At 39.6% G+C, this 25481-nt stretch overlaps 1 protein-coding gene across 4 annotated transcripts in view; it reads left to right on the forward strand.

Moving 5' to 3' along the window:
• Positions 1-20830, forward strand: part of LOC103616717 (N-acetylated-alpha-linked acidic dipeptidase 2) — a 31949-nt gene extending 11119 nt beyond the window's left edge. For 2 of the 4 annotated variants that reach the window (XM_017735989.1, XM_017735990.1), the window contains exons 9-20: positions 545-630; positions 1237-1356; positions 1753-1835; positions 4696-4759; positions 7527-7594; positions 10974-11065; positions 12506-12596; positions 13256-13520; positions 16765-16846; positions 17277-17393; positions 17843-17935; positions 19523-20830. In XM_017735989.1, the coding sequence (XP_017591478.1) occupies positions 545-630; positions 1237-1356; positions 1753-1835; positions 4696-4759; positions 7527-7594; positions 10974-11065; positions 12506-12596; positions 13256-13520; positions 16765-16846; positions 17277-17393; positions 17843-17935; positions 19523-19712 (1351 nt within the window). In that variant the 3' untranslated portion in view covers positions 19713-20830. The remainder of the gene's footprint in view (positions 1-544; positions 631-1236; positions 1357-1752; positions 1836-4695; positions 4760-7526; positions 7595-10973; positions 11066-12505; positions 12597-13255; positions 13521-16764; positions 16847-17276; positions 17394-17842; positions 17936-19522) is intronic. The other 2 variants (XM_017735991.1, XM_008634939.2) reach the window with 2 other exon arrangements.
• The last annotated feature ends 4651 nt before the right edge of the window (positions 20831-25481 follow it).

Raw genomic sequence — 25481 nt, forward strand, 5'->3', positions numbered from 1 at the left:
CTGCCAACCCAAACCATTCCACTATTCTATGACTGACAAATCTTGGTCACTTAGGTCTGCTGTCCTAAACAGAGATTTCAATTTATTCCTGGATGAATATTCCTAATGAACTTTTCTCCAAGTTCTATATTATTACATGGACCTGTGCTAGAATATCAAAATGTATTCTTTATAAACATATGCATATCCACAATTATCATTTTGGTCAAAATGTAAATGTATTTTTAATTACTGTGCATGTTTTTCAGTTTACTCCTCTAGTACACAATTATCTGATTGGCTCCCATAAATAAAAATTCAACAAATTCTGTAAATCTTTGCAAATTTATAGACTGGACCAGCTTGTAGGGTTTTTTCTAAGGCATCACCAACAGGCTAAGCTGAAATAAAAAATGGGACTCTGAGACAGCATGACAATGCTGAACACACATAAAAAACACAAAGCAGGACAGAGGCACAAACTCTGGTTTATATGTTAATATTATTGGCTTTTTTATTGGCTTATAAGTCAGAAATGGATATTCCACACTGCCTTTCATTTCAGAAAAGTCAGAATGCATGTTCATACAAGCAATAAAATAACACGAATTTACAACGTCATTGGCATCCTCAGAGGAGCTCTGGAACCAGGTGAGCATCAGGTGCTTGATGACTTTAATTCCTTCTTTATTTGTGTTTGTTGAAGTTGTACTTGTGTTGTAAGAAGCTTAAAAATTTTTAAATGCCCATATAATATGGAGTCTTAAGAAATTCTTAATAGTTTTTCTGTCCTTCCCATCACACAATTTTTCATTGACATTCCCAAGAATGCATTTTAATGGGAATGTTACAATGGTAGATGTCAGAGATTTTTTTTTTTTTATGCTGCCTGCCATTTTACAGTAGGTTTCCCCTTACATCAGTCATACATTTTGCCTTTGCAAAATTTAACATCATCCAAATTACAGAAAACTAGTGATGATTTGGGACCTTAACATTATACTGTTGATACTTAGTAGCAGGTCATACACATGAAAGACTTTTGGATGGAAAAATATTTATTAAATATTTCTTGTCTTTAGTTGTATACCTCAGTAGAGTAAGTGAATGATTGCAGATTCCCCTAAAAAATAAACTTGTAGCACTGGTATTGATCTTGGAATTTCATTTGATACAAGTAAGGATGCAGTCAAAAAAAAATACGGGTAATCCATGTGCATTTTTAATTATGCATTGATGGTGTATGTTTGTTTCCAGATAGATATATTATTTTAGGTGGTCATAGAGACTCTTGGGTGTTTGGTGGCATTGATCCAACGACTGGTGCCGCTGTTCTGCAAGAAATTGTACGGAGTTTTGGTAAAATGAAGATGGAAGGTAACTTACTACAGGTGTGAAGTAATGGATATGGAAAACAGGAGCTTTGAGGGACAGTGTTTTCATAAGCTGCTGTATTGATTTAACTTTTCACCTCCAGAGAAAGTTTTATTTCTCATTATGAAAGATGCAAATTCATTGAAGAGATGCATATGTAGCATTGTGTGGTAGTTGGGTGAATTTATTCCCTCATGAGCGTAATGGTACCCTCTTAGCTGTGCAGAATGAAAATATTGGATTAAGAAGAAATGCCTCTACAATAATGTATTCCTCTAAGGATTTTGAGAGGATTTTTTTACTGTTATATCAGTTAAGTGCTGTTTTTAAAGCAATTTCAATTAACTGTAGTTAGTCGATTTTTAAGTTGCATTTTCAAGTTTAACTATGTGATTGCAGGTTGGAGACCTAGGCGAACTATTATTTTTGCCAGCTGGGATGCAGAAGAATTTGGATTATTGGGTTCTACAGAGTGGGCTGAGGTAAATAAAAAACTGTGTAAAGCAAAGCAAAACTTGGAAGTGTGTTGCAGGTGGCTGCAGTACCCAGCATCTATTCCTGGACTGCAATCAAAAACTTCAAGGTAAAATTGGAGCACAACAGACTCCTTCAGGTGCTGTGAGGCACTCATATATTTATATAAATTACCTACCTACCTACTGTCTTACAACATAAGTGCACTAACTCTTCTAAGATTTACAAATCTCCTTTGATTCAAAGCTAATATTCTGCAGTGGTCTCTATGTGGAAATCTACCCCATCATTTAACAGAATGATAGTATTTTATATAACACAGACCAGTCCGTTTTCTAACTCTCTATTTGAGAAATTCCTTAGTTTCTCTAAATTTAAGTCCAGGTCCTGAGGCTGTAATCCATCAGCACACCAAGCCCTTTGTATGAAAATCAGTCTTAGTGGGCAAAGCAAAGGATAGGTAATCTGTGAGTGAATAGCTCAAAATTCCTGTGAATTCCAGCATTGTAGAGTCTCAGGGGCAGGACAGTCGATTAATTCTGTAGGAGGATCCCTGACTATATTCCTGCCTGAGAGAAGAATGTTGGAAAATTCAGAAGTGAGGTTCTGAGTGTTTCTGTCTTCCTTTTCCTATTGGGCATGTTATTTTTATCTTCCTTTTCCTGCCTGAGAGAAGAATGTTGGAAAATTCAGAAGTGAAGTTCTGAATACTTTTATCTTCCTTTTCCTGTTGGGCATGTTCAGTTCTTAGTGGATTGTTCAACCCCAATAAGAAATATAGGTCTTACGAGAGTTTTCCTTGCTTTGTCTGTAAAATCCAAATTAGAAATAGAGCAGGCAGAAATTTGCCTGATGAAACACATTTCTGCTGAACTATGTCAATTTATTAGTATTCAATGGTTTAATAGAAATGTGTTGTCTTGTTCTTCTATTAGAATTTTATTTACAAGTTAATATTTAGCTATGTGGATAGAGTTTTCAGAATCTATAAAATAAAAAATTTTAATCTTTTTAGTTTAGTTTATTGGCATGTATTTCAGCAAATCACAAAATTACATAGCAAAATGGCACATGTCAGAGGAGGTAACAAACCCAGAAATAGGCTCCCAAACACCAAAGAGATTCCATCATTCTTCTGTTAACAAAACTGAGATTTTTATTCCTTCAGATTTGCACTAATTTTTTCACTCATAAGTTGTTTGTCTTCCAGCTGTAACAGAGTCTCTTCATCTTACTGTTGGTTTATGAAACATCAGAGGAAGAAAAAGTAATTTAAATTATTTTAAATCATTTACTGAGAAATTTTAAGGAGTTGGCATTAAAGTTTCATCCCACCTGAACTCTACTGGTGGCAAAGTGTGCTGTATATAAAACTTTATTTGTGATTTCTTTGTCTATGTATCTCTGCATACATTTACATGCTGTCAAGAAAAAACACACAATTGTTTTAATTATGAGGCATACAAAACAATGATACTTAAAGGATCAATTTCTCTTGAGCAAGTCATTAATAAATTAGGGAGTTTTCTTACGTTCTATTTGTTAAATATTGCTACTGCTGTTCTGTGATGAGTTTTGTTTAATAATTTGGTATCTAGTAATCTGTCATTCATTCTTCCATGAAATGGCAGCCGTATAAGGTTAGAAAACTGCAAGTGCAGTTCATATTTGAACCTGTGTTTTGATATTATTGTTTCCTTGCTTCATCTTGGTGGTGTGCATTACTACTCTTTTAGGCCTAAATTAGATTCAGTTTCCTAGAGACATTCCTCACAGCTTACATTCCTCTTCTCTGCAGCTGCCAGATCTGTCATGTATTAAATCTCGAGGAAAATTAACCCATGATATTCAACATCTTCTGTGTAACAGAAAGAACTGTGATTGTGGCAGCATCCTTTTGCTACACAGATGATCTCCACTGCTCATAAACAAAGGACTTTCTTTTGCTGCAAATATGATTTAGCATGCAGGCAAGGCCCCATGTAGGCATATACAGGCTTGCTCCCTCCCGTCATGTTCTTTTGCAGGGTCTCCTCTACTGTTTTTTTTAAGATATTAATTTCATTAATGTAGTGTGTAGCTATCAATTACCAATTAAAATTTTAGTTCCCATGACTTACAAATTATTAGTTGGGTTATTAATTGAATGAATCAAGTAACAATTGCTAACCTAATTAAAATATCTGTCACAAAGCCAAAACCTCGTGGAATACCACTTACTGAGTAGAATATCAATTTCAAACATAATTACATGTTTGCAAAAAAAATAAACAAGATGTGTGTATACATTTAGCATGAAAGCAATGCTTAGGGGACTCAAAATAGTCAATCAACTGCATTTTAGTAGGGAATTTCGGGCTTTGACTTATCCTTTTTTGAAATGGAAGGCTGTAGAAATGACAGGAGTGCTTGGTTTATCAGTGTTAAAATTGAGTTCAGTGCTGGGAGCACATATGAATAACTAGGGATTAAAAGCATGGAGGAATTCTGGCTGACCTCACAGTCACATCTTGCATGTTCAGAAAGTCCTGAAGTGCAGAGCTAAAATGCATGTAATAACCCTATTTTACCATGTTACAATTCTTTTCAATAATTTTCTTGTTCCATCTTGCTCCTGTGTGATGCAGCAGGCAGCACCTACATTTTGTGGATGTTTTCCACAACAAATTAAGTCCCAGAAAGGAATAGTGAATTTCATGTGCCCAGATCATTTACCCATCTTCAAACAATATAATTAGTAAGGTACACAGTAGTAATTATCCTGACTGAGATCTTAAAGGCAATGCTGTAAAAAAACAATGTACTTAACATGCTCTTGACTAAATTCCACTAATCGAAAGTAACACATTTACACATTTACAACCCTAGGAAAACGCCAAAGTCCTTCAGGAGCGGGCAGTCGCTTACATCAACACAGATTCTTCTATAGAAGGTGGGTCTTTTATTTTTAACCTTACCTTACTTCACAGATGTAATTTTTAATAGTTCTCTGTGAATTATTTATTGCTCGAGATAAGTATTGTGCTGTACAGAATAAGTGTTGCAAATACAGAATTAAGTGGAGAGAGAGAGCAGTTTAAATTTTGATGCTGCTTTCTTTTGCAAAGAGTGCCATCCATGAGCTGCAGTCCACATGTCTGAGTCAAGAACGTCTCCTCTGAAGGAGTTTATTATTCTGTGCTAAGGAACTGAGAATTCTGTATGTTAAACTGTCTCTTAACAGCATTAGCTCTAATTTACAATTGTAGTTTTAATATATGACAGTCTGCTCCTTGCCCTGATCACAGCCAGCTCCCTTCCCTGTGGCGTTATAATATTTTGAGACAGTAATTATTATGATTATAAGACCTCAGGCTTACACTTTGTGGGGGTGGGAGACGCTTTGGTGCTTTGAAACAGTGTGCTCACCTTTGTTGATTGCCAGGAGCAGGGAGTTATATATTTATTACAGCAGGACTTTTCTAGAAAAATAACCACTGAAGAGTGTCTCACAAAAAACCCTTATGCACCATTATCCAACTATGGTTGTCCTTCAGACTATGAGAAGAATATGTCATTCAGGAATGCTGCTTAGAAATTGGCCTTTTTTTTTGAGGGGGCCCAACACTATGATCTGTATCACAAAATCCTTCTGAAAATAGGCTGTGCTTTTTTACAGAAAGACCTTTGTTGCTGTTGTCTGTGCTGAAATAATAGAAGAGTCCTGTGAAGCTGCTCTGCATCATAACCTCAGTTATTCAGGGCATTACTCTTCCCATGTCAAACCCAACTTATTTGGGCTTCCTGCATGAGAATAAAATGGATATCAACAGGCATATTTAGGAACTCTTTTTATTACTGTCAGCTGAAAATTTTGTCTGTCACAAAAGGATTGGAAAGAAAGAAAAGCCAAACCCAGTTTCTAAATGCTCAGTTGGAGTTGGGGAATAAGGAGGGTTAGAGCTGTTTCTTCATTTATGCTGCCTACATGCTGTGTAAAAAGTAGAGCTGAATTTCATGCCTAGAAAATCTCACAAATGAAATAATGGCTTTACAGCTGCTTCATATTCTCACCATGGATTGTAACGCATATTTTTTAGTTGGTTTGAAGCCAACATGCTGCTGCCTTAAAAATTTTCTTCTAAATCTTGATTATTCAAACATGTCTCTTGCTTCATGCATTAAAGAAAATGTGAAAGCAAAACAACTGGAAAAGAAGTCTGTAATAAGGAAAAGAACACCATGTTCAGTGTGCTGGTTTAAGTACCTTGGACATTTTGTTATGATCCAGTTTTAAGGTTCTTAGAAATGCCTCTGCCCAAATTAAGGTGCAAACGAGACCATATGCCAGTGACAATACTAAGGGTTTTATTTGATGGTAAATATGAGAGAGAGAGAGAGAAAGAAAGAAAGAAAAAGAGAAAAAGAAAGAAAGAAAGAGAGAAAGAGAGAAAGAAGTAGAAGATAGGTGGGGGGGACAGAATAAGGAAAATATCACCACTCCGTGGATCCCAATGATGTTGGTTGATCCTCTCCAGCTGCTCTCTCAGTGGTGAAGGTCCCCCAGAAGGCACAGAGTCCCATGGGTGTACACGCTCAGGCTGGGTGGGCACGTCTGGCCATGTCCCCCTGGGGTGGGGTCAGTCTCTCAGGGCAGACTCTGGGTCTGTTGCACCACGTGCAGCCCTGTGGGGCCAAGCCTCTCACGTGAAAGTCCCGTGGATGTGCCCTGTGGGGCTGGGGGTTCCACAGCTGGGCCAGTTTGTGTAATGGAGGATGGGTGTTTATTGCCTCTCACCAGAGATTGCACCATGCACCCAAAACCTCCTCCTCCCCCCTCGGTTGGGGGGAGTCTGTGTAAACCTGGCTTCTGTGAGCTGTGCTCTCCCCTCACCCCAAACTCAGCCAGGGATAGTTGCAGCTGGTGGCTTTGGCCTTTTGTGGATGCAAACCTTTCCCTCAGCCTGAGATGATTAAACAATGGTTTCCCTTTATCTAATCAACAATTTGACTTTCAGTTCAAAGTCCCACTCTTCAGGGAAGCTTCTTCGGTTGTAGCTTCTTTATAATGAGCAAAACTTTATATCAATGTTTGAGGCATGAACTATTTTCAGTCTCTTGACACATCCCTCACCTGACTGAGCAGTAAAATCCCCTGTAGACACATAGCATCCATATACTCTTTTGAGATTTTGTTTTTTTTATTTATGTTCTTCACAACACTTCTTATACCACTTTTTGGACAGCAAATCATTTCTATTTATTGTCCTATGGCAATGAAAAGAAGCAAAGCAGGTCATTGTTTTAAGCACTTTTGTAACTTGAATTTCCAGTTCTCAAATTCTGACTCTCCTTGGAAGTGGTATTTTTTCCATCACCTTACTTTTTTTGCCTTCGGTTTAACAAAAGCTTTGGGAAGTGTATGAGTGACAAGGGCTTGTAGCTAATGAGGGATAATTAGGCATACTTTAGAGCTATGGGAAGGCTTAATTACATTACTGTGGATGTACTATACCCAGTACACCATCGTCATGTAGTGGCAGTAACTCATACAGTGAGACCATGCAGTCTATTTCTGTATATATTCTGAGGCAAGATATGAATTCTTCCCTTAGAGTCAAAAAGTTTATCTAAAAAAGGACTGCTGGGTTTAATCCACTAAGAAGATAATGCCACTGGTACATGAAGGGAAAATTTCCATGTCTTTGTTTTATTTTCAGGTAACTACACATTAAGAGTTGACTGTACCCCTCTTCTCAACAAACTGGTGTATAATCTGACAAAAGAGGTACAGAATCAGTCTATTTTTTCTGCATTTCTAAGAATAAGTAAGATTCCAAGTTTATTTGATGAAATTGGATTATTGAATAATGTCGGATTTATTTTATTGCTGCGCTGGAAGAATCTTGATCCCACCAAAATGAATAGCAAAACATCCCATTGGCAGTAAACAGCCCATGCTCACAGTTCCTCAGTATTCTTAAAGGGATTTAAACATTGACATAAGTGAGATCTTATTTGCAATATATAGTAAAAATAATAATAATAAAAGCAAGACGGCAAAACGCTTCAGCAAGATCCATTCTCTAAAGTGATAAGCATTGAAGGAAAGAAATTTTCACACTGGCTAGCTACCATTTTCTCTCTGTCTGTTCCCCTGAATCTCCTCCATATCTCACTGAGCCCCTGAAATATGTGATAAATACTGAAGGATTGAGAAGGTTTTGTAACAGGTCTGATGTATGGATTTGCATGATTACAAGTGCTCTAACCGTGACTCCTTTACTTTCACCTCTCAGGATACTTTATCGTAAGGCTGAAAGGTTGTGATCCATTAAAGCATGGAACTTTATTGGCCGTGTGAGGAGTTAACCAGATTAGGCACCTCTCATGAGCCACTGCCACCATCCTCAGATGTGGATTCATCTCAGTTAACAGAAGACAGCTCTGTCTGACTTGAGCGACATGGGCTCCCTGTAAAGGCATTGGGTAGAAATAGGTGCCTTAAGGATGAGATTAATTTGACCAAATGTGGTTGTCTACCTTTGTATGTGCAAAAGTAGACAACCTGTACTATTGTATAGTACTATATGTACTGTTTTCCCCCTGATCTTAAGGGAACTCAGGTCACTTGTTCCAGTGTAAAAATCTGCCCTGCAACAGGACTTGGTAGGATGACTCCAGGTACCCATCTCCCATCCTGCCAGATGCATTCATCCTGAGTTATTTTGAAACCCAGTATGCTTTTACCACCTGAAATGCCACGGTTTAGATCTGGCGAGATTTATCTATGCTATTCCCATTATTTCCTTTCCTTTCCTTTCCTTTCCTTTCCTTTCCTTTCCTTTCCTTTCCTTTCCTTTCCTTTCCTTTCCTTTCCTTTCCTTTCCTTTCCTTTCCTTTCCTTTCCTTTCCTTTCCTTTCCTTTCCTTTCCTTTCCTTTCCTTTCCTTTCCTTTCCTTTCCTTTCCTAAGGGCCCTTGCTGCAGGGCCCTTGATAAAATAATTTACTTTCCCCTCTTCCCTCTCCCCTCTCCCCTCCCAATTTTCCTTTCCTTTTTCCTTTTTCCTTTCTTTTATTTTCCAATCAGTTCTTTCTATCTTAATCTTTCATCCTTGCAGAGGGAAGAAGCTGTGCTGTTCAAATATTAGCTCTGACACTTGGCACACTGAAGAGAATTCTCTTCTGACTATAAAAATTTTCATGTCCTTAGTGCTGCAGGGCCCTTGGTAAAATAATTTACTTTCTGTCTGTAGTAAGCCACTAACTCAGGAAGACATTTTCCTGTGAAAGATAAACAAAGTTTAAAAAAAAATGCTCTGGGCTAAAAATAGTAACTTGCTCTTGATCTTAAGTCAACTATTCAACTATTGCTGGTTAGAGTAGAAAACTGACATTAAAGTACCATGCAAAGTACTTGAGACTGACTTTAAAAAAATTAATGCCATATTCACTGTCATTTTAGCTTTTAACAGTGGAAGCATGATGTAAACAATAGAAAACCTGGCATCCTGACCCCTGATTATGCATGTCCAAAGGAAAGTTATTTCTGTTCCTATTAAGGAGTCCAACATCCAGTTATCCAACATCCAAAGATCTCTTTGCTCTTCTTGTTTTTTAGTGAGCCAGTTCTCACCAGAAAGAAGTGCAGTGTGCACGTGAAGTGTTTCCTTTCAGGGAGTTCTCATTTAAGTGTGGTCCCCAGCATACAGATGGGACATTCACCTATTGACTGTCTTTTTGGCCCTGCTTTACTGCCAGGGTTTAGACATTTGGTTAGCACCAGAGAGTGTCTGCAATAGTTCAATTCCAATTCCCCTGTGATTATCACTTCTCCTTTTGCATTTATACTTAAAGAACTCTGCATCTTCCCTTGAGTTAGCAGGAAGCTTATGCTGAGCTTAGATTGGGATCTAAGTCAGGGTAAATATTATGTTTTACTATGCTCTCAGTGTTGTATGAAAAAGCTGACCAATGCTTTTTTTACATGACCAGAGCTGTCGGAATAACATCTTTGCCAGAGCATAGAGTGCTTTTGCTCCCATATGTCAGAGTTCAGCTTGCTCTTATTAATTTGCCATTTTCACTTTAGCCCTAGGACTTGACCAAAGTACCCTGAAAATGACAGCAGCCAAGCAGTTATTTCACAAAATTGTTATTTTCCTGCTAGCTGCTGACAGAATCTCAGAGGTCAGAACTCTTTGGAATTTCAATTTGGACTCTGTATGTTTTTCGGTGTCGAATTTAAGTCCCAACAATATGGTGGGACTGTGTATCTATCCATGAATATTTATGCTTTTTATTTTGGGGGAAAAAAAAATACATTCCTCTGCACATAGTAACTAATCTTATAGGTTTATATTTAAATTTAAATTTAAATAATTTTAAAGGACAATGTCTATTAAAGGTTCTTTAAGTGTAGGTGGAGACCAGGGCTGGAGTCTTGATTTATTTTCACTCTGCCACAGATTTTCTAAGAGCTTTGGTCAACTTATTTTATACTCTTTCATAGTTTTGTTGGCAGCATGATGACAGCACTAATACTTACCTTTTCCATCCTGGTTACAGAGATTTTGGGGGTTTTTTTAAGGTAAGGGTGACACCTACATTTGTACATACAGTGTCTTGCACAATGATTCTCCAGGCTTGGTTGAGTCCCCTTGGCACAGCTGTAATATGCCTGGTTTGGACCCTTCCTTCCAGTACAGTTCTTTTGTACCTTTCCTACAGAAAAAGCAGTCAAATTTTAGGTTTAGCTGTGTTGATAGAATATCGCTGCTGTGCAGGCCAAACAGGCTTGTGGTTGTCATCTCCTCATGCCTGCTGAAAGGAAAGCAGCTGGGACACCCTAGTTTCTGGAGAAGTCCCATAGTATTTTATATGCTGTTGTGTGTGTACACGCACATTCCCCCTGTAGTAGATGAGCTCCAGGTAGCATCCTAAAGTTTTTAACCTGTTCTTTCCTACTGTCTGAGGTTGGTTCCAAGTGCCTGTGACACGCTTTCCTTGTTGGGAATGCATAAATGTGTGAAAGAGGCGCCAATATTCACTTCCCTGCATGCAGCAACACTGCTGGTTAAGAACGATGCAGGGAGCTGTGAAGATGTCCTTTGATAACAAATCGAGCTAGAGGTACTTCCAGTGAGATCTAATATTTCCCTCTCCAGATTTTAAGCCCTGATGAGGGTTATGAAAATAAGTCTCTTTATGAGAGCTGGCTTGAGAAAGATCCCACGACTGAAAATAATACCTATCCCAGGTAAGCTCTTAATATGTTTGGGTTTTTTCCCCCAGTATTTTAATCATATCATGGCATGGCTACTCACCAGAATTTTTCGAGGTGTGTTACTTATGGCAGCAACACAAAACCTTTTAGCACAAGGTGACTCTCTAGCAATATCTTTTATAGTAAAATAAAATAAAATTTTATTATTTTCATTCAATGATGGTGACATTATTCCTGCAGTAAAATGAAACCTCATACTTTAAAAAGGCCTTTTTATTAGTAGAAATGCAATGTGGAAAGCAATCAAAAAAAAGCAGGGTGGGGAAAGAGCTCAAAACATAGTTTAGTCACCTACTAGACAAGATAAAATCAAAATTATTAGGATAATCAAATGCTCAGTTGAAAAAAGCTGCCTAGAGCGGTAATTAAAAAGCAGTAATTAAGAAACTTGTGATAATTATTCCTTGTTTATACAATGGGTGTAAATGTATTATATTACAAATCTATGTATGAGTGTATTAAGACTTCATATTTGAAGGTATTAAAACTCCAAATCACTCTTTCAACCTATGACTCAGAAAGGCTAAATCTTATTCACAGTGTGGCATTACTGATGTAAGGTAAACAGAACCGCCCCTTTTTGTGATCTGACCAAAATGCTCTGCAGGTTTCTGGCCCTGCTGAGTTTCTGGATTCATTAGACTCACCGAGATGTCTTCCTTTTGAAAAAGCTACCAGATCCGATCTTTCTTAGTTGATGCAAACAGCTCCTTGCAGAAATGTATACTAACTATGTATACTAACTTGAGCTGAACAGAAAAAACTTTTTTTTTTAGCTGAGAAACATTAATTATTCGCCAGGCCAGACATGTACACCAAAAACTGAACATCAAACGTAAATATTTGAAAATACTTAAGAGTATTACGTCTGTCTACTGCAGTTTTCCTCCCCCTGCCACGCCGCACCTTCCCACCAGATGGCAGCAGTGGCCCGCAGGTGCCGGGTGCAGACCGTGCCTTCCGCAGCGGGAATTATTTATCGGTCTTGGATTCTGCGGTGGAATGTGCCAAGTACACAAACACATCTGTCTTTACACACACTGCTGCCCAATTCGTATTAGTTTGGAAATAGACGATTGATGTTTTAAGACGGCAGAGACATGTCTGGTACAGTTTTATGGCTCCTGTGCATAAAGTGTTTGTTTGTATTTTTAATGTCATCGCTGCCATAATTAGGATTGCTACAATTAAAAGATCTTCCTAGCAATATTGGATACTGAATCAGAGAGTTGGAATAAAATCAGTTAAGTAATTAAGCTTGCCACGCATCTAGTCTTTGATCTTACTAGTGTCCCTGATGTGCCCTTCAGAAGAACTGACCTCAATTTCTCTGAAAAATCTGCATTTTGCATAAATTAGTACCGTACTGTTCAGTAAGTGCTCTCACTAAGATGTTGCCTTTTCAACATGCAGAATAAATAAACTGGGGTCGGGCAGTGATTTTGAAGCTTACTTCCAGCGACTGGGAATTGCATCAGGCAGAGCTCGTTACACCAAGAACAGGGTAAGTCTGACAGATTGCTTGAAGAAGTTTGATAGTGCTGAGCAGTCATCCTGTTAAAAGCATTTATTCATAATTAATTAAAAAGCTTCAAAGCATCTTTGAATGGTTTGTATATCAGTGACACTTCTTAATTTAGCAAGAAACCTAAATGTTTGGAGAATAAAACATGTTACAGTGATATGTATATCCTATAGGATGTCAAGTTTACGGAAAGGTATTTATGGAGTCTGACTGAAGGTGGATAGTTTGTTCCACCATGCTATTAATAGTCCTCTTAATATACAAATCTTCCATAGTTGTGTTCAGAAAGAGCTACACAAGGAAAAAAAAGGCTGTGATTGAGGACTTTTGCTATCCAAACTCCAAACTGTTTTGACTCTTGGAGAAGGCAATCTGTGCAATGGAACTGAAGGCTGGTCTGTGTAGGTAGAGAGAAGGAAGCCTGCTCACTTAATCCTGTGCAACAGTCCATGGATTCAGGTTGGTTTAATTTTTTAATAGGAACACACAAAAATGAAGGATAGTAAATTGTGTTTTGTAGCAAATAGCTTTTTTGATTTGGAAACCATAACGAAACATCAGAGTCATAAAGTGATCAATACATCTCCTAACTGCAGTCAGAATACAGAGCACTGACGAATTTTCTTGCTCTTTTCCAGAAAGCAGACAAATTCAGCAACTATCCTGTTTATCACACTGTTTATGAGACATTTGAGCTAGTGGAAAAATTTTACGACCCCACCTTCAAGAAACAGTTAACAATTGCCCAGCTACGAGGCAAACTGGTTTATGAACTGGCAGATTCCCAGGTCATTCCATTTGACTGTAGAGACTATGGAGAAGCCTTAAAAGGATATAGCAACAGAATTTATAAACTGGCCAAGAAGCATGAAGAACAGCTGAAACTTTACAAAGTATCATTTGGTGAGTTACAGCCACAAGATTATTTCTTAGGTGCATTAATTAGAATCGTGCAGGGACATGTTACATCTGTCACAGCTCTGCAAATTTATTCCTTTCTTTCCTGTTTGAATTTTGCCATCACAGTAAAGAGCCTCTAGTTTTTTTCCTAAACACAACATAGGTTTGACACACTGTCTTGATGAGAGAGTTATAACAATTTTCATGCATATTATTAATGACAGGCATTATTAGAGTGCTCATGGGCAGCCAAGGACCTCAAATGTAGGACAAAGAGGTATCTCAGCCTGCTTCTCCCTTCCTTGCTTGAAAAAGAAGACAAGTCAAGTGCTTATGGCAACTGCTTGGAACTTGAGGGACACGGGTGATCATTCCTCTTCAGCCAAAGACTTCATCTGACCCCAGGGAGCTTCACCATCCCCCTCGGTGCCTGGTTGCCATTTTTAGGCCACAGGAGCACTTCTCCAGCTCTCCTGCATTAATACATCCATTCATACATTTGCTGGGCACTTGAGCACATTGGTCTGGAGCACATAAAACTGGTCTAAAACAGCAGAGTGTAGCCAGGCTGGGATAGCTTCCACAGTCATTTTCTGTCTCCCCTTCTTTTCTTCTTTTTTCCTTCTTGCCTCGATCGCTCCTTGTGTTTCTGCACCAAGGAGATTATTCAGTCAGTCCTAATTCACTGGCTATCTGACAAACCCATGATTTAGAGACAAAAACTGCCTTTTGGAGATGCAGTCCTCGTTTGGGGTGTGTGAAACATTGTAAGTAACTCAAATTGAACCCACATTCGGGGGAAATTAAAAATTACATTTGAAACTTCATGTAATGGTTTAGGTGCAAAACTCTTGACTATTTTAAAAAGACACCCTTTTTTGTAAAAAGGCCAGTTGAGACAGAGGAAGCCTTGTGGGATGGATCATCTGGTCTGAGATTCTGCAAAACACAAGGAATTATTTCAGTATGTTCTAGTGTTCACTGCATCATGTCTTGTAAGATCAAATCTAATATTTTGCAGTAGTGGAATATCTATCAAAATTTCTGTGAAATAATTTATTTTCATTGTTTGAGTTTCTCTCTATTTTCAGATTAGAAGTTGCACAAACTACTTCCAGACCAATGCATCTATTCTTGTTCCTAGAATCTAGAAGCAATCTTTTTGATTGCTTTTTTTGGATCTTTTTGCTTTTCTTTTCACCCAGATAACACTGAAACTTCTCCTTAACAACTTTATAAATGTGTCATTCTGACCATTTTTTTACAAGGCATGTTTTTCAGTCTTTTCATTATTTTCATGGCTCTTCTCTGATGCCTGATGAATTTTAAATTATTTCTTGAACGAACCTATAATTTCTAATTTATTTATTCTATTGCACCAGAGTACATTAAACAACATAGGTGGTTTTTACAATACTGTGAAACTTAAAGTTTATTTCACTCAGCATTTTCATAGAATTGCTTATTGACAACACTGAATGTCAGAAAATTGTTAATTAAGTCTGAATAAATCATATAATTGTCCTTTAAAATAATAGATTAAGGTTCTTATTTGCATTTAGATTCATATTTTAGCTGTTCCTCTGCAACAATGAAGGCTGGAAACCTTTTTTTCATAAAATATGTGCTTGTAGCCATATGCTGTCAGGAAATAATGTTTTCAATTGGGGAAAAAAGAAATGTGATGTTTTCTAAAATAGCCAGCATTGACAACACCGAATAACTAGCAAACACAAACAGAAAGTTTCTTACATATTTTCAGATGATCTTCTTTTTTTTTTTTCTCTCTTAAATCCCCTCCTACTGCTTCTGAAATATAATCTGTTGCTGTGATATAGCCATGGTGTCAGCAGGGCAGAACTCTGCCCCTGGGAAACTTAGAGCTCTTGCCACAGGGTTGTGGACAAGTGTGAATTCTCACCCTCACGAGGTGATGTGTCCCTCTGTGCTGCAGTCCATAAACAACTTGGATACACAAAATCTGTGCCTCCAATTGCATCAACTAAACAACAGTATCAAGACAAGAAGAAGCAAGTGTAGGCTCGTGATGAATAAATAAGTTTGCTAGAAATAGAAGAGCAAATGAGACTGAGGAACAGCTTTCAATAGGAGTCCTGGGAACAGAAAGCCTGTCATGTGAAATTGGGTGATAAATGTATAAACAGTGAAGGGATAACAGTTGCCAACGGAGGACTGGATTTAGGAGATGATCTAATAGTATGTCCTATCTTCCTGTGCAATCGAAGAGAGGATACTCTGGTTTAGCTGAAGTTTTCTGAAACCTGTGGGCAAAATTTACAAGTCTTAAACTTTCCTTCTTTCTAATTGAGTTGAGTTTTGGTGGGGCCAGAAGTTAGCCTCATAACATCCACCTGTTACTTATTCTACAAAAATTACTTGCATAAATCGACACTTTTCCCAGGTCTGTGTTAAATAGAGCCTTCCGCAAGAACATCATCAGAGCTGCTACTGCCATTAAAAGGAAGGCCTGCTGCTAATAACTAAGTTATTCCACATGTCTTGAACGTACTGGCAGGGAGAGGGCAGGAAGAAGCAGCAGCCATTCCTGCCAGCCTGACTGCACACAGCCAGGCAAACCCCTGGGGTCTGAGTGGCAGCGCGGCGGGACAGCACGGAGGGCCATGGCAGCGACACCTCCTGTGCTGCAACTCCAGCGTGCAGAAAGCTCAGGACTCGGCTGCTTTAATCCACCGTGTCTGCCACTGTGTGCCACGACAGCTGTGCCTTTTGTGCCTCACCTAACACTGCTCAATGCACGTTATCACACTCTCCTGTTGTGCTGTGAATAGGACATCTTTCTCCTAGAGTGAAATCCTGCTGTTCTTCCACAGCCCTCTGGAACAGCTGGTATTCTTGATGGAAGTCAGGCTTTTTATACCTGAACACTGCAGGGCATTTGTTCAACAGGAAACTGAAGAGCTCTCAGTTTGCAATGACAGCCAATTTTTTCCTTGCAAGGCAGAGGGAAGATGTATGGTTGTGAAAGCTTTACCAAGCATTCTGCTTTACTGTTGGTTTCATTGCAAAGGGTACTTGCTAGTAGTGCAGCTCTTTAAAGTCTGCATTAGGGAAACCTCAATTATACAAAGACAATTATATAAAGACAAGAAAATTAATGCTATTATATCAGCAAGACAGACGTAGATCTTCTCCCACTGGGCTACTGAAAGGTATATTTGGCTTAGTAGATACTGTGAAGTTGTTGATGTAGTCCTTCCATTCCTAGATCCTCTTTTTTCTGCTGTGGTGAACTTCTCAAAGGCTGCTGCTGAATTTCACAGGAGACTTGAACAAGTTGACAAGAAAGAGTAAGTCTGAAAAAAAAGTTATATATGTATAATGTATATATTTACATCTATTTATATACATAAATATATGTATATATACATATATACATATATAGATGTATATTTATATACATCTATATATTTACATTAGGTACCCAGAGTGGAAGTTCTTTATGTCTTCTATTATACAAGGATTGTCTCTGATTAGTGTAGAACAGAGCCCTTGAACTCTGAGTTAGGCAGTGTCTGCTAAGATGAATTAGCAGCTATAAGAATGTTTCCTGTGATTGATAGTATGAGCTGTAGAGCTTATTACTAGTATCAGGTTGTCATTAAAATTACTGTAATGCATGGAAAGGCAGGTAGCAATGAAAGTTAGACTTGGACTGAGATCTCTATTTAGACACCTACGATTGAGTGCTGTAGGTGATGCCAGAATTTGTACTTTCAGCACACTTCAAGGAGAGGATGATGCTTCGGAGTATCTGAGATGCTTTCAAGCTTTCAAGCCTAAGGGCCCTGCAGGACTACTGTGCCCTCTGAGTGCAGTGACTGGAGGCCACATATGGTACCAGTTGTGTTTAGGCAGCTGAATCTCTTCCTTACTATGGTACTGTAAAGATTAGAACAGGACTATGGACATTTGGCTTATGGGTGGACACCAAAATTTAACTATCTTCATCTTGATGTATATCTCAGCCTTCTACTCCCCTCTCTTAGGTGGCATATTTCCAGTGCCATTTAATACTAAGCAAGTATCTGACACTCTCAGGAAGTTTCCCATTTTATTTTGCATAGTGTGAAATCTTGTTGAGTTTTCTAACACAAAAATACCAATGCATTAATATAACATGGATTCAGTATCTCCATTTGCAAAACCTCATGGTTTTTTGTGAACTGTAGACCGCACTTGTCTTTTTTTTTCTTTTCCTGCCAAAAAAAAAAAGAGAAGAAAAGTGTTTTAAATGAAACATGTTTCCCCACTGTGTGACATTTCTCCACCTCCCTCTCCTGCAGTTCACTTGCAGTGCGCATCATGAACGATCAGCTGATGTTGATAGAAAGAGCTTTCACTGATCCTCTGGGCTTGCCAGGAAGGAAGTTTTACAGGTGAGGCTAAAAGTTTCTTGACCTGCTGTCTGAGGCACTGTATTTTTGCAGCTGACTGATCAGCTGAATTGCTGTATAGGTCTCACAGGAATTACAGTTCAGCACATTGCTTTAGGTACAATCCAGTGAGTAGTGGACTTTGTTTATAAACCTTAAGGAGAACTCCTTGGCTACATCAGTCTCATGGAGCCAAATTCCTCTCTTTTTGCTCTCTCTATATTAGCACAACACCATCATACTCTGCCTTTTACTTGTAGGTGTTCAGTACTACTGCTGTTACAACGTGCTCTTGTGAACGAACATCTGCAAAGTGAGGACTGAGTGGAAAGTGAACTGTATTGAAAAGAAATGTGAAAAGAGGGTAGAGTAGAAGGGAGACAACAATGAGAACAGATGTGTAGTGAGGGTCAGTTGAAGAGAGAAGCCAAGAAGGGAGAGCTTGGGGAGAATTTGGAGAGGGAGAGACCTTTCGACACAGGACAAAGGCCCGTGAGCTGTGCTGCAGAGCCCCATCTGTTGCAGCTTTGGCTGCTTCTACAGGTGCTCCAAAAAGCTTAAACCACTAACTACTATATCCTTTCTAGAAACCCAGAGCTTTTATTAAGAATACCTGACGAGAACCCAGCTTTCAGTGTCAGGCATGTGACCACCTCACTTTGCTCTCAGTATCCCCCTTTTCCCAATGACTGGATATATCTGACTCACTGATGCATGGCTTTCACACCATGCCAGAAGTTCTCGTTCTCAGTTCTTCAGGTAGAACTGAGAATCACACTTCCATCCTCCTAGGATAAACTGTCATTCACACTTTGGGAAGAATGAAATAATTTCTTTCTGGAGTTCTTGTTGGGTGTTAGGTATTATTTAGAGCTGTATGGGATTTTTAAATTATTATTTCTTACTTGCTTGCATTTATTAATGTAATTTTAATGTTTCTTTTCATTTGGGAGGACTCTTTCACATGCTGTGAATGTGCTTCGATACTTCATAGTTAAAATCAAGTTGAGGAGATCTGTAGCTATTCATTATTTAGGAAAAAACCCCACACCAAAAAAATAAGAGTGATATTTGTGCCTTTCTGATCCAATATGATCACTTCTTTTCTGAAGAATTGATGCTTTTCTCAAGAATTCACCCACAGATTTTTTTCCTCTCCTTTTAAATTCCCTTCCCAGGTAAGTAATCTGCTGATCATCATGCACTACTTAGTTGTTTTTGAGGTTTCTGTTCCATTTCTCACAACACACCTATAACTAGTTTTATTCCCTGTTCCAGACTGCCAAATTACTTTGACAAGTTTGTTGAGCTCCCATTTTCAAAAAATGTAACATGGTTTTGTTCCTAATTAGACAAATGCGTCATTTCTTCCCAAGGAGAAGGCCACCTGACCTAAATCTGTGCCCTTTCCAATAGATTTTGCTCTTGGGACTGCTCCTGTCCTTTTAAATACCAGTTTCCTGTGTATTTAGTAAGTTCTGAACTTCCTGGGATTCACAGCTGCTCTATATAGCACACATACAATGAACACACACCCCAGTAATAGTTTCTTTTGTTTAGTATAATTGCATTTTCCTTCTTTCCCCACAGACATGTTATCTTTGCTCCAAGCAGCCACAACAAATATGCAGGAGAATCCTTCCCAGGAATCTATGATGCCATGTTTGATATCGAAAGCAAAGCTGATCAACATGAAGCCTGGGAAGAAGTGAAGAGGCAGATTTCCATTGCAGCCTTCACTGTGCAGGCAGCAGCAGGAACACTGAAGGAAGTGGCATAAGATGATGGCTTTGAAAACTCCCACAGCAGAGTCTGGCATGCAGAGTTATCAGGCTACTGCAGTGGTCCTGTCTCCCTGAGTGCCTGCTCACCTGAGTCTCCAGCATCCCAAACTGCATGGCAGGTGAGCAGAGCTCTGTGTGTCAGAGAACTCCTGAGCTAGGAATTGCTGCCTCTCTGGTACTGACAGAACTGTAGCTTTATGAACAGCCCTGGATGGAAGCAAATCTGGATGTGGGGAGAAGTGGGAAGCAGGGGAAGCAGGAACAATAATTTTCTGCGTAAAATTTTCTGAGAGATCTGCCAACTTTGAGGACCCAATATTTTGGATGTACAGTTGCAAAAACCATTACTTGCCAAGCTACCTGCAAATTTTGTCCATAGCAGTGTTCAACAGCACACATTTTGACAGAAAAAATGTAGCACTTGGCCTGTCCATTTGTCTTGTTCTGATAATTACTTTTATAATATTAGACACCAAAGGCATCTCTGCATTTCAGAATCTATTCTGCAAGACTGGTGAATGCTTTTTACACTGATTAGCTTGCTTTTCCTTTAAAAAAAAAAAAAAAAGTTACCCTCCTACTGATTCCCAAAGCAATACAGGTCATTCTTGATAATCAGGGAAAACAGCTGCTTATATGGAGAAATGCAGAAGCATGTTCTCAGTGGAGTGCATGTCCATCCCTCTGAAAGTCACTATGCATCTCCCTCCTTTATCTGCACTTTGGAAAATAAAGATTTTGGGGGGTAACCAAAAGCTGACCTCCCTGCTCTTTTTGGCACTTTCTCTTGTTCCAAACCCATGGCAGCTTTTGTTCCTATTTTTGTCTGGGCAATCTCTTTCATATTTTTTCCATCTGAAGGAGCTCGAGGACATTGTTACTATTGACATGGGGCTTGAGATAATTCTGTCTTCAACTAAGACCTGAAGAACGTTTCCCAGCAGGAGCTGATTTTGAGTTCAAAAAGGAACTGAAATGCATGGGAAGGCCAGTTGTACAAAACCATTTAATTTGTATAAAATGGAAAAAAATAAATTCTTGCTTCATTTGCCCTTTAGATGTAATTCTCACTTACATGCTTTAAAATGAATAAAATTGCTAGAATTTTACTGAACCACTTGTGGGAACTGACACTAACCAATTTCTTCTCTTATGTAAAATATACTACAGTTTTTCTCACAACCATAAATTGCACCAGGTTGTGGGAGTAAAATCCTCTTTGTTTTATGGGGAATAGAACAGATGTGGTACTAAAAAGGACAGAATTAGAGAAGCAGGACAGAGGAGTTGTTCTCATCTCAGATGCCTTGAATTCAAACAAGGGAACCAGAAATTACTTCCTGTGGGAGGTTGTTTTGGGGGATATATGCCACCAAGAAGAGAGGCTTTCACTGGCATCCCCTACAATAAGCCTTCATGGAAGACAAAGAATTGTGTACTTGTGGATGTTGTCCTCATAATTTACTGTTCAATTGCTTTTCACAAGTCAAGCCTTAGGCACATAAGGAGGAAATTGCACTTCCACAGTCCATGCTTTACCTCTTTTGTTGAGAAATGGAGTGCAAAACTGACCTTGCCAGCCTGCGGATAAGAGACAGGAGTAGTTGATGCTGGGGCACAGAACAGGTGATTCTCTCCCTCTGCTCTGGTGAGGCTCCACATGGAGTGCTGCTTCCAGCTCTGAGGCCCCAACTTAACAGGGATGTGGGCCTGTTGGAGCAAGTCCAGAAGAGGCCATGAAGATATCAGAGGGCTGGAGTATCTCTCCCATGAGGACAAGACTGAGACAGCTGGGATTGTTCAGCCTAGGATAGAGAAGGCTCTGGAGAGACCTTGTTTACAGCCTTCCAGTATCCAAAGGCTGGAGAGGGACTGTTTACAGGGACTTGCAGTGATCGGACAAGGGGCAATGGCTTCACACTGGAAGAGTGTGGGTTTAGAGTAGAAGAAATTCTTTACTGTGAGGGTGGTGAGGCACTGGCACAGGTTGCCCAGGGAAGCTGTGGATGCCCCATCTCTGGAAATGTTCAAGCCCAGGCTGGATGGGGCTAGTGGTCTAGTGGAAGGTGTCCCTGTCCAGGGCAGGGGGTTGGAACTAGAGGATCTTTACGGTCCCTTCCAACCCAAACCATTCTATGATCCTATGAACAGTGACTACATTTTTGTGGTTCTCTTTATTTTTACCTAACTGAGGACACTCACAGTTAATAAGTTCATCTCCACATCTGTAGCTGAACCTATTGTTTAAGGATATCTTGCAATGATGTGACTGATACATAACTGCACTGGCTTTTTTTTTCCCTTTCTCCGGATCGTGTGCCCTTCCTGCTCCATCATAACATTAACTGCAGTGGGCAGTACTGAATGTGCCCCCAAGGGAGGGTTAGGATATCTAGATGGTGGAAAAAAACATTAGTGCTCCTTCCTTATGAGCAGCAGCCAACCTTGAATCTGACAGTTGTTGCTGCTGTAGCATCATCAGAGTATAAGGCAAACAAGGAGTTTCCACTAGAAAGGAAGTATTTGATGAAACTTGCTTCCTCCTTCATTCACAGAGATGTATAAGGCAGTGAACAAATGTTTCACCAGTAAACATAGTCTTTCAGTGGTAGCTAGCCTTTGAGGTTCTGTACTGTTACCTTGCTGCTGCAAAAGAACATACAATCTCTCCTCGTTTCCCTGTGCAGTTTGGAGCTGTAAGAATAAATTACAGCTCACAACAGGCTGAGTGCACAGCTGGCATTGATCGCTTTGTTCCTCTTGTCAACTTAATTGATAACTGTGTGAATGTGAGATTCATCATAGCCAGCTACATCCTGAGAAGTATACAAAATAGATTAAATCTATTTCCATTCCTGTCTATTAATTTCTACTGAGGGAAGCGACAGCTAAACAAACACAAATAAGGAAACCAAACCACTTATAAACGGCTTATACTAACTGATTTCCACAAAATCCCTTACTCTTGGTATTGAAAGGATCAGTTACTCAGAGCTCCAATTGCCTTACCTTCCTCAATGAGTAGGATCTTATGTTCTATAGACAAGCAAGTAAGCCTCTGTTCCTCAGTCCAAAGCGTAGCTCTGCCTGCCCATAATTTTAAGGTGTGGGAAGGGACTTTTTCACACTCTCTTTACAAATGGATAACACTAGATCACCTACTCGGTCCTTCCCGAATTCCATTTGCACAGTTCCTTCACTCAGCCTGGCTGAAGCAATCAGTGAATCCTACAGCTGGGAGAAACTGACCCTTCAGCCTAGACTGGGGCTGCTAAACCATATGGCAAAATAAAACTTGGATGAACAACATATCACTTGGATATTTGGGTTGTCAATTGTCTCTTTAGAAAATCGGTTCCAAAGGGACAGTGCCTGGAAGTTTATTTCAGCCTGGAGACAAACTTTTTTGGCAGGACCTGTTGCATTAGTACAAGAGGTAACAGTTTGAAACTGGAGCAGGGTCAATTTAGATTAGATACAAATAAGATTTTTACAATGCAGATGGAGAAACACTGGAACAAGTTGCCCAGATTGATGGTAGATGCCCCATCCCTGGAAATATTCAGGGTGAGGGTTCTGAGTAACCTGATCTAGTTGAAGATGGCAATGGGGTTGGAGCAGATGGGCTTTAAAGGCCCCTTCCAACCCAAACCTTTGATCCCATGATTCAGATTCTCTTATGGTTGAAATACCTTTGGTTTGTCTTTGGAAAGAAATCTGTAACACTGGGTGATGGAATCTCCTGGTGACACTGTGTCAAACTTATCTGGGGACCTCTTCCTGCAGCTGGTAGGAACTGGACATACTCAGCATGACCTGTGTTTTTCCTCTAGTTTCATTCATGGGATTTCTATGTACAGCTAACAGTGCTATTGAAAAAGCTGAATGATGGTGAACATCATGAACTTCCCTATGGCAAAGCAGAGAAGACAACACTTATTAAATGGAATACAGAAATCTTGCTTCTGCTGTTCTGAGCAGAACCAAAGTGCTCTGTTCCTCACTGAACAGCACCTGCTCACAGGAAGTGTCCTTAGAGAAACCAGTAGGAGCTGAATTTAGTCTTTGTTAAGGTAGAAGATTGTTCCCATTACACCACTGAGACTTGTGCCAGTTAGAAACTATGAAGCCAAGGATGCTCCTGCCAGCATCAATACAGTGCTTCTCCTGATGGATCCTGCACCCTTAAACATCTTCTTCAGCTTGGGGAGCTCAAAGAATCTAGGAGGAGGAAGAGGAGGAGGAGGAGTAAGTGTGCTTTGTTAGGCACTTCATGCGGAAGGGCTGGACCTGATACAAATAAACTCCAAACACATTCCAACCTCTCAGTAAGGGAAAGAACACGAGAGGCAATAATAGAAAAGCATTTCACAGGAGGGTATCGGATAAGAATAGACTTGCTAAGTTCACATGGCACCTTCCCCAGATGTGCTTTGCTAGCTTGCTGACAGTGCAGCTGACATAGTCCTGATGCTGCCATCCACATTGCTTCCAAACTTGGCTGTACTTTTAGAAGTCCCAAGTCACAGTTGCTGACTGTTCCGACAACACACCCTTACGTAACCCATAAGAAGCAGGAGTTCAGGCAGAGGAAACATGCTCAGCTGTGAACACTGAACACTGAAAGATTTAGATCTCTCTGAGGTCACTCATCCTATCAGATATTTCTGGAACCAACACCTCCCTACTGAAGCACGGCTTTTGTTTCCTCAGCTCTCTCCCAAGCCATTATTTCCATACTCTCTGCCGGAGCCTGCATGCCTGGACACCTCCTGCCTGTGCTAAAGCTCTCTTCAGCCTGCAGCACACACCAAATTACTCTGGCACTACCCGTGCAGGAGTGTGGGCACTGACAGTAGGGCAGTGCTGCCCACTGCCACGGCAGAGGAGTCAAACACAAACATCCTGCCAGTCTCATTACAGGCAGAAAGAAACCCACTTCGTAAGTAAAGACAGGTTCATTGTTGGTATGCTTGAAATCATAACTGTGTGATCAAAGAATAGTCTCTATTAGAAAAGAAAAAGAAAGAACAAAGCAGTTATAATATTTATGAGCTGATTATCTTCCTGGGATCTCCACTATTCAGAAGTGCCCCTTCTCCAATCATCCCATGTCTGTGGTTCTCTACACCACATCCCATGCCCCAGTTTTCAAGGCCCCTGCTTGTAACCTTCTGCAACATGGCACTAGAATCAGAAGTATGTTGCTCTACACAGTAAACCTGCTTTAGTTTTAGTAGTTATATAAAACTATGTCTACACCAAGTAACTATAGAATGAGAAACAAGGTAAACCAATTAAGACAATAGTCACCTGGCCATGAGAAAAATTTAACAGCCAAACAAGCAAGAACAAAGCTGCAGGCAGGTTAAAAGAAATTCAGACAAAGCAAGCCTGGCAGGTTTGGGGACCCTGCAGAGCTGGAATGAAGCTTCTGCCATGCTGCCAGCCATGGGAATCCTGTGTTCATTGAACTGTTAGCAGAGATCAGCACTTGGGGACTACTTTGGGGAGGTCACAAATTTTTTAAAGAACAATCATTAAGGACAGCTACTTTCCATAGTCATATATACACTTAGTGTTCAGTCCTGGTAAACCTGAGAAATGGATGAAACGAACCCAGCTTTTCTTTCTGTATTTTCAAACCACCCCTGCCCATCTAATTCAGTCTGACTGGACTCTGGTTTTGCAAATATTCTTGTCATCTACAGTCTGATAAAGAACAACTTGCCTGAGGACCAGATATTTATATAGGATTCAGAGTG

This window comes from Corvus brachyrhynchos, unplaced genomic scaffold, assembly GCF_000691975.1.
Source record: "Corvus brachyrhynchos isolate BGI_N302 unplaced genomic scaffold, ASM69197v1 scaffold44, whole genome shotgun sequence".
NCBI lineage: Eukaryota > Metazoa > Chordata > Aves > Passeriformes > Corvidae > Corvus > Corvus brachyrhynchos.